At 36.3% G+C, this 10,532-nt stretch overlaps 1 protein-coding gene across 1 annotated transcript; it reads left to right on the forward strand.

Annotated features, from left to right (window-relative positions):
• The first annotated feature begins 6,471 nt into the window (after positions 1-6,471).
• LOC128190464 (uncharacterized) lies at positions 6,472-10,178 on the forward strand. Its single transcript, XM_052862531.1, has 5 exons — positions 6,472-6,762; positions 7,302-7,373; positions 7,752-7,826; positions 7,913-8,064; positions 8,258-10,178. Exons 1-4 carry the CDS (start codon positions 6,712-6,714, stop codon positions 8,045-8,047), a joined length of 333 nt encoding a protein of 110 aa, XP_052718491.1. The 5' UTR covers positions 6,472-6,711; the 3' UTR covers positions 8,048-8,064; positions 8,258-10,178.
• The last annotated feature ends 354 nt before the right edge of the window (positions 10,179-10,532 follow it).

The following is a 10,532-nucleotide window of genomic DNA, read 5'->3' on the forward strand; positions in this document are numbered from 1 at the left end:
TTCAGGTTGATTAAAGTCCCAACAGAGCGGAGATCGAGTTTTGATGTTTGAACATTAATTTTAATCCCTCGGTCGTTAAAATAAAATGTTATTTGAAACATTCAAGTTTCCAATAAAATGTTTGTACATAAATATAGTCTCCGCAAACATGTATCAATCATTTTATGAAATAGGTTTCAAAATCGTTGTTTACTTATTCTTGAACGTAAAATGTATAGGAAAGCCCTTCGGTTTCATTAAGGGAAATTAAAAGCATAACAATTGTCTTATATAAGCTTAAAGTTTGCTGATATTCGAGTCAATTTTTCTAAAACTTCGAAATATTTGCGTTTTAGAGCATATTTTATTTTTTGTGAAAATTCAATATTTAATTTGAAGCTTCTCGAGTTTTAAGTTAACCATTGTCGAAGACGTGCACTTTGAGGTGTGACTTTTTGGTCACCATCACTTTTGATCCATTGGGAAATATCCACTTACTGCATCTATTTGCTTTTATATTTTCTATGAGTTTATTCAATTAAATTTTATATCAATCTTTCAAATATTAAGGTGGGGGGGGGGGTCACATGTGACTTCTCAGACAAGTTTTATTTGGACCATAGCAGACATATGATGAAAAATAAATGCGATTCGACCAAGATTGCATTGTGAAATCACACTTAGTATTAATCATATACATGTATAACCTATTGTGTCAAATACTAAAGAAACTAGAGTTACTTATAGCAAAAGGACAGTAACCATTAGAGGCTAACTTTGACTTCGGACACCCCAATTGGACACTCTGTATCGTCCAGAATCCGTTGTCATTCGAGTGGTGCAAGTCGTATGTGAAGTTGCTGCACTAGCCGCCCTGTTTCAGCCCCTTTGAGCTTCCAAATACCCATGCAATGAACCCGATGGCACATGTTCTAGTTATGGCGAAAAGCGATATAGTTAGACGGGCCCCACTATAACAGTATGATAGCAAACGAACGCCAAAAATTGGTTTTGATCAGCTCGACTCTCCTTAATTAGCGCTGGGGACCCAATGAGGACCTCCTCTGGTGTCACCTGACTGACTAGTCCTTAGTTGTTTCGCTATGCTCCTTGTGTTTAGACCCCCTGTACTGTATGCCGAGGTCTACTCTTACATGTAGCTCATATTATCCAAAGGACTACTAGTATTCGGCGCAACAGCAATATGTGTTATTTTGGGTGAAACAAGCCTTAGCTTTTGACAAGGCGGTTTGTATAGATTAATTTGATCAAATTGACCCCACCCCTTCTTTTCATTATGACATTCATTGACGTTTGCAGGTTTCAGTGTGATAATTCCAGAGACAAGCACACTCTAGGTTTTTGCATGAATTGCAAATCATCAAGCACGAAATGAACACAACTTTTGAATATGTGAAATATTGCTTACGGAGTAATCAAAGCATAACTGTACATAAATCTGTGCAATAACGTTTGCTATATGACCAGTTTAAACGAGTCAAAAAGCGTTAACAGGGTTGATTGTTTTTATAAGGATAAGTTGTGTTCACTTCGGACTGTCAGTAGCAAAGTGAGTAGTGTGGACAGATCAACTGTACCTTTCCAGGTGAGTAGTTTCCAGTGATTTTGGTCTCATAAACCCAGTGAGTAGTGTTAATTGATCGGGATCTCCCTAGCCTAATGAGCAGTGTTCACTGATCGGGGTGTCCAAAGCCTAGTGAGCAATGTTCACCGATCGGGATCTCCCTAGCCTAGTGAGTAGTGTTCACTAATCGGGGTCTCCCTAGCCTTGTGAGTGAATGTTGTTCACCGATCGGGGTCTAGCCTAGTGAGTAGTGTTCACCGATCGGGGTCTCTCTAGCCTAGTAAGTAGTGTTCACCGATCGGGGTATCTCTAGCCTATTGAGAAGTGTTAACCGATCGGGGTATGTCTTGCCTAGTGAGTAGTGTTCACCGATCGGGATCCCTCTAGCCTAGTGAGTAGTGTTCACCGATCGGGGTATCTCTAGTCTAGTGAGTAGTGTTCACCGATCGGGTTGTCCCTAGCCTAGTGAGTAGTGTTCACCGATCGGGATCTCTCTAGCCTTGTGAGTAGTGTTCACCATTCGGGGTCTCCCTATCCTAGTGAGTAGTGTTCACCGATCGGGATCTCCCTAGCCTAGTGAGTAGTGTTCACTAACCGGGGTCTCCCTAGCCTTCTGAGTGAGCAGTGTTCACCGATCGGGATCTCCCTAGCCTAGTGAGTAGTGTTCACCGATCAGGATCTCCCTAGCCTAGTGAGTAGTGTTCACTAATCGGGATCTCCGTAGCCTTCTGAATGAGTAGTATTAACGGATCGGGATCTCTCTAGCTTAGTGAGTAATGTTCACCGATCGGGGTGTCCCTAGTCTAGTGAGTAGTGTTCACCGATCAGGGTCTCCCTAGCCATGTGAATTGTGCTCACCGATCAGGGTCTAGTCTAGTGAGTAGTGTTCACCGATCGGTATCTCTCTAGCCTTGTAAGTAGTCTTCACCGATCGGGGTGTCCGTAGCCTAGTGAGTAGTGTTCACCAAATGGGGATCTCCCTACCCATGTGAATAGTGCTTACCGACCAGGGTCTAGCCTAGTGAGTAGTATTAACCGATCGGGATCTCTCTAGCCTTGTGAGTAGTGTTCACCGATCGGGGTGTCCCTAGTCTAGTGAGTAGTATTCACGCATCTGGCTCACTCTAGGCCTAGCTGAGTAAGAAGTATCGGGTCACCTTAGCCTAATGAGTAGTACTTACAGATCAACTGTTCCTATCCAATGACTAATGTTTACCTAGCCTTGTACTTATCAGTATTGTTAATAAATTGTTATGTATCAATCTAGGCTAGCGGTGCTAGTTAAGTAAAAAAAAAATGTTTAACAGGTCCACGTTGGGTCAAATGTATTCTGGTAAATAGACACCTTAAAACAGTGAACACGTAAAGCAACTGAATAAAATGGAAAACTGATATTTATTGGTATCACGTAAGTACAAGATATTTGACGGAAGAGTAAAAAAGCTACTAGCATGTATAGTTTGGGAATAGGAACTGGCTCAACTCGTCATAAAAGAAGGATGTCTGTATTCTCATGTCTAATTGCATTGAGCAATAATCGTGTCAGCAGTCCGTGGATTGCCCCAGGTGGTGATTCTCCTTTATGAAACTTTGATGAATAAGGCATGGGTATTGATAAAGTAATATTTACATTTTCAACTGTCTTTGTCTGTGATAACATTACGAATCAATTTTGAAGCCTACATCCCAATAATTTGATAAAAGTGAGGACACAAAATGGGCGTCTTCTTGCATAACCGAACAAGAGGCCCATTGGTCACATTGCTCATTTGAACAACAATAGACATCATAAAATCTACTTTACAGAATCACATACAATAATATCTGGACAGTATATGTAGTATAACAGATCCAGTATCATTGAGCCCTTTTTGTCACAGGATGATTTTAGAGTCATTTCATATATTGAGCAGAAGATCTATAAATCAAATGGGGTATAAACCTACATCAAGCTTGTGAAGCCCAAGAATTTTTGTCCAGGGGCTAAAATCTAAACAATTTCAAAGATTCAACAATATGTCAAAATGCTTGCATAAAAGTAAAACCTTATGTTATAAAATTTGAGTTTTGGTGCAATTAAAATGTTTTTGTGAAATTGGAACCCCAAGCGTGGCCCCACCCTACTCCTGAAAAACATGATTTTGGCAACTTTGAATTTACACTATCAAAGGTTGCTTTCACAAAAGTTTGGTCTTTTTTAAGCAATTGTTTTTTTTTTTTGGATTGATAAAACTTTTAAAAGAATCCATATTTTGTAAAAAAAAAAAAAAAAAAAAAAAATAAAAAAATAAATAAATAAATATTTAAAGTAAAAGGAAAAGGATCTTTTTTGATTTATTATTCTTTTTGTTATATTGTGAAAAGTTACGCGTTAATTCTACGAAAAAGAGCTCGGATAGTATTTGTAAATATCATATTTTTTGGGAGTTGATTTTTAATCAACTCTCCTATGCAGTCACGCGGACAAACCGAAAGTGAAACAGTGTTTGGACCTCAGCACAAATCATTGCTCCTGACAAGACTTAGTTCTTGAAAATAATTGATGAATTCGATGTGATGTATGCTATTAAAGCATTGTTTTTCAAGGAAACTTATTTACAAATACCTTAAAAATAGTCAGATTTTAAATGGTACGAACAATTTAAATATTTTTTGTAGTCGTATGTATTTCTACGCCAGAGTTCAATATAGTCTCGTTCAACTCGACGCTCGGCTGTCTCCGTAAACCCTTGTCGGAGATTTACGATGTCAGCCGAGCGTTTGGTTGAACGAGACCATAGTCCAATATTGCTAGGATCCATACAATTTTCGAGAAATATTTCTACCACTGATACATACACTTTGATTTAATTAATTTTATCTTTAAATATTATTTAACACGATTCATATGGAGGTTTCTCGACATTCTAGTCGAAAAAGTTCAAAAATTCATATTATAAAAATATGCGAAATTCAAATTAGAAACTACGTATACGTGTACTTGTCATGCAAAAAAACATATCATTGATTTTAAAATAAATAAACATCGACAAAATCAACTCCCGTCAGTTCTTCAGTACTTTGATTTTTCTTTTTGGTGGGTTTTTTTTTTATCATAGAACGGTCTTTATTTTCAGGAGAGTTGAATCATGTCAATTTAGCCCCTTTAAAATATATGTGTACATTATGTATATTTAAAAATATACCTGTCAATGATTCAGATATACATGTATTCAATTTATTATAAATTGACAAAATATTCACATAATGTCTAATTTACATTAATGAGAGAATCGAATCGGAGATTGTCTATGTAGATACATCAAGGTAGACTATAGATCAACACATTGAATATCTCACCACATTACTTTTTTCTTGTATACTAGTATTCCCTTGTCACAGGCGTAGACTTGAACAAATCTTTGATGTATGTCATGTTTAAAATTATTTAATGTTTTTTTTCATCTTAGACTGATACATGTATGTGTGCATTTTTCTTTATTGGATTAAGACCGTCACTTACAAATTTGTCGTTCTGCACACAGACAACATATAATCACTCAGGATGAGGTCATCAGGTTAAAGTCAAACTAAGGTCAAAGAAAACCTTGATAAGGTCAAATGAAACCCGTCATCAAGAGGACATTTTGCCGACAAACTGAACAGAAAAAAAAACCATGCAAACCGAATCTCAATCATATAATAGCAACACACTCCCACACACTCCACAGTTCTTACAATCTCAAATCCCAAGAAGTATGATTGTGTACAATTACTCTACGCCACTATAAAGAAACAGTTGATGATGCATTTTGGGTAGAAAGGTGGGTTCTCTTATATCTGCATTTCAAATGGTTAAACGCGCTTTGAAAATTTACGCACTTTGAAAATTAAATCATTTCGTATCCAAGCCTGAGATTCCAGAGAAATTGTATGATCAGCTGTAGTTTTCAATCGTAGTGTTCGTAACAGATCGCACGACAGTGAGGACCTAACATATACCGACCAAAATTCTGGTGGCACGACCATCTGCCAAAATGTGACAAAGGAATAAGCGATCGCGAGACTGGTTGGGTTTCTAGTTATGGCAAATACTGATAACGAAAAATATTTTATTAAATTAGAGTTGGTATGTTTTTGTTCGTTACGTTAAATTTACCCTGGTCTTGGACCTGTACCATCTATAATTTTTTAATTTTGCTTGACCAGTCCCCCGAAAGTGGTTCATTTAATTCCGCACTTACGACATTTTGTATTAAATATCAAGAACATACGTAAAATCACGAGAGTTAAACTTTAAATAAAATTTGTACTTTTATTTAGTTTGTAACTGTCAGTAAAACAATAGCGAGATTTTAAAATCCCCACGGAGTTGCATTTGCAGTTCTACGAGGGTTAGTTCTGAATCCTCGCGTTTAGTCAAGAATCTACTGTACAAAGCATTGGGTAATTATTTTAATTTTAGATAAATATATGCTCAGTAGCCAGGGCATGCTAGTTATTCTAAGCACAGGCACCTGAATTTTTAAAAATGTCGTATTCATTATATAAATCTGTTTTTTGCTTAATAAGTCATATATCGAAAAATTCTACCCCTACTATATATAAATACACATATTATCGAAAAATTCTACCCCTACTTTATATAAATACACTATTTATATTTAGGCCTAGTAGGGGTAGAATTTTTCTATATATGACTTATTAAGAAACTGATTGATAAAAATTCAGGTGCCTGTGTTCTAAGTAACATTAAATCAGAGAACAGTCAAAAACCATAGTTTGCCAGACAACAACAAAATATTGACGTGGCAAGGCTGTAAGTCTCATGATTACACTGGGTTAGAATTTAAAATTACGGAAAATTGCGCGATTTTCGTACTGTGACGTCACATTACATTAAAAAACGTACGTCAATGTGGTATAACAGTAGAATAGTTTAAATACCATGTGAATGGATTACCTTTCACTTATTATAGGTAAGTCAGAAAATGATATCTATAGTCCATATAAGGTAATGACGGCACCCGTGCCTTTACGTTGTCAAGGGCGACGTAACGCTAAATCCTAGGAGCGGTTGCGTTGTGGTTACCGCGTTAGTTACTGACTTCGATCGGTGGCAGCTTGACGTGTTTTACGCACAGCGAAAAAAATCTGACAAAATCAGCATGAAACGAGAGCGATCGGACAGTAGAAAGCATGAAAGCGAGTCTAAGAGGGTACTGTCTTTCAAAATGTCTATTCATTTTAAAAGGAAAGGCTATTATTTTTATATTTACAATAGATTAAAATTTTAGCCACGGTTGCACGGGGTCTGGAGACATGCCATTTTCATAATTTTTTTAAATCACGGTTTATCTTTTTCACATTAATTTTATCCATACAAAAAACAGATTTATATAATAAATACGACATTTTTGGCTTACAAATACTATGGTATCCGCTAAAGTTATACAGTCTTTGGTATCGAATGGACGGGTGGAGGCTGATCGATGATCCTTTTATATCTTAATTCAGATTAAAATTAATGGTTATACATGTATATGTACATTAGAGCCATAATGTAATTAAAATCTAATAAGAAAATGAATTATGAAATGAAAATGATTTAAAAATGCAATTAATGTTTGTTTAATATATCCTGAACTACTAGTATATAATTTAAGGAATAAAAGCGATGAAATGCATGCATGTATCGCAACATGTTGCCTTACGAATGTTACCCTTATGAATACAATGTTGTGTTTTGTCTATACAGCGCTGTATAGAGACCTCTACAAATGAGTGTCAGTGGTATGAGGTGTTGCTGGAGCTTCATATGAAGTCTAGCGTAAGTCTCTCTCTCTCTCTCTCTCTCTCTGAGATATCATTTTTCCGTCTGTCTGTCTGTCTGTTTTTCTGTCATTACATTTTCTCATTATCTGTAACTGTGTATCTATAGCAACAGCCATCATTTGCTTCATTCCGTCACGGATGGAAAGAGCATGTGAATGACTGGGTAAGATACTCAGTACATCATGTTGGCTAATCTGGATTAATCATAATTTTAATTATGATTATAAACCATGATCGATACATAAAATAATCGTTACTTTTGCGCTGCATTCACACTTATTTTGACACAAGAACAATACACAAAATTTAAAGTTCTAAATGAAATCTATGAGGTTTATGTCAAATTTCTTAAAAGTTTGATTTTGCATTGCAGTACCGCCTGACTGGTGCCATCAACAAATCAGAAGATCGACGGGAGTTGCCCACCATCCCGCAACCCACCCACACGGTCAGTGAACAGCCTGTTTGATATTTGAAATATACTCATCAATCTCACAAATCTCTTGGAATAATGAATATTTATGTGGATTACAGATCGAATGGCTGGCTCGTACAAACGTCAAGCACCGCCCTCTCCGCCGCCATGACATCCCTCAACCCAGGAAGCACAAAGTCCCTAAGAGACACGTGCAGACTGATGACCTTAATAAGTCCTTCTACATCTACTGAAGGGGGGAAACTTTTGGGTTAGTATCTCAATCTGGAATTTATTGACTGACTGTTCACAAGGATGTAATGCAGATACAGTTTTTGTTTGTCTAAATTGTTTTTGTCAAGCGCATTTTTCCAAAGGTTTTACAAACTAAGTCGTATCAATTTTATTAAGATAGATGTTTAAAATTATAATTGATTTAAAAATGAAATTGTTTTTCTTTTTAGTGGATTGCTAGGACATTTCACAAAGAACAAGAGAAAGCATGCCAAAGCATGACTCATGTAATTTCTGTGGAAATATACAACTATGATTATCTTAGACTCCCTGAATGGACTATGCCGTGTGTAGCTTTGAGTTGGACTGCACGGAATCATTGAAGACAACGTTGATATCTTAAGAATGAGAACTGTGTGTCTGTGTCACGGACATTTGCACCATGGTGTTTGACTTAAGGTCAATAGGCGAGATTGACAATAATCCGGGACATTTATGTGCCAGCTAAGACAGTTTCTTTGACACATGGGCCAGTAACATGTGCTTCATTTCGAATCAACTAAAGTTGACTTTTAACTATTAGTTTTGTGCAGTAGCCTACATGAAAATGTGCATGAGTCATGGCGCAGATATTCCCTTTATACAACAGTTTATCGTTGTTTGGGACGTTTGTACTTCTAAGACTGAGATTTACTGAAATCACTATGCAAAGACTTTTTATGGCACACAGCGTACAACTATGCTTAACACATTTTGCATAAGTCTACAATAAGGCTTATCTCTTTTTTCACATACTGACTGAACTAAGCATAGGCTTTTTACGTCAAATCGTTTCTAAGCTTCACACTTTTTTTGCATACTGTCTAGAACTAAGCTTTTCGCCATTTTGCATCTTTAGGCTTTTAACATACTGTCTAGAACTAAGCTTAAAGCAATTTGCGAACTAAACTTTTTGGATATTGAGCTTTCTACATACTGTCTCCAGCTAAGCTTAAAGTCATTGCATACTTATCTTTTTACATACTATATACTACTAAGCTTAACACCATTTGCATACTAGTACACATGTACATAGCTTTTTCCATAAAAATTACAACTAAACTTAAAGCCATTTGCATAGTTTACCAAGTCTTTTGCATACTGTCTACAACTTAGCTTAATGCCTTTTGCATACCAAGCCTTTTTGCATACTGTCTAGAACTAAGCTTAATTCCTTTTGCATACCAAGCCTTTTGCATACTGTCTACAACTTAGCTTAATGCCTTTTGCATACCAAGCCTTTTGCATACTGTCCTGAGCTTAGCTCAATGCCTTTTGTATGCCAAGCCTTTTGCATACCGTCTAGAACTTAGCTTAATTCCTTTTGCATACCAAGCCTTTTCCATACTGTCTAAAACTTAGCTTAATGCCTTTTGCATACCAAGCCTTTTGCATACTGTCTAGAACTAAGCTTAATGCCTTTTGCATACCAAGCCTTTTGCATACTGTCTAGAACTTAGCTTAATGCCTTTTGCATACCAAGCCTTTTGCATACTGTCTAGAACATAGCTTAATGCCTTTTGCATACCAAGCCTTTTGCATACTGTCTAGAACTCAGCTTAATGCCTTTTGCATACCAAGCCTTTTGTATACTGTCTAGAACTTAGCTTAATGCCTTTTGCATATCAAGCCTTTTGCATACTGTCTGGAACTTAGCTTAATTCCTTTTGCATACCAAGCCTTTTGCACACTGTCTAGAACTTAGCTTAACGCCATTTGCACACTGTCTACAACTAAATGTGATAATGGATAGATCGATCTCTATCAGTAGAGATGCAGTATAGGCATTGTGCGAGCATTAGATTACAAATAGTGCAAGTATTTAGTTACACACGGTGTATATTGTCTTAATATACAGAAGTTTGAAATGAGTTATCACCATTTAGACACTACTTAATTAGTGTTGAAGTATTAGTTTATTTCTGACATTTCAACCGTTATGTCTATCATTAACGTATCTGTAATTAATCTAGGACGATGACTTAATCAGTCATACAAAACATTTGTAGTTCTCAGAAAAAAGAAGCTAGATTATTTGAGAGGTACACATTTTGTCTCAAAACGCAAAGAGCACTACATGCATGCCATAGTGGTTTTTTTTTTTTTTTTTTTTTTTTTTTTTACAAAACTGCATGCTCTTTTTTTATCAATTTTTTTTGCATGTAGAATTTGTTTTTTAATATGCATGTCTTTGAATAAATCATTTAAATTCACTGAATATAGGTTTATATCTAGCAAATTTCGGTATTGGAGTGACAAATAAAAAGTGGCGTTAGTTGCTTCTTGATTGATAAGAATTCAAAAGACATTTGTCGTTTATCTTCCTCCGTAGTAAAATCCGTATTTATACTTACACAATAGTAAAAGGGGGTTCAGTAATAAGTAGCACCCATCAGGTTTTTTTAGCATGGATACTACGCTAGAGGAGTGACGAATTGCAGTGGTCCACATTTGGGATATGAACGA

Source organism: Crassostrea angulata, chromosome 6, assembly GCF_025612915.1.
Source record: "Crassostrea angulata isolate pt1a10 chromosome 6, ASM2561291v2, whole genome shotgun sequence".
NCBI lineage: Eukaryota > Metazoa > Mollusca > Bivalvia > Ostreida > Ostreidae > Magallana > Magallana angulata.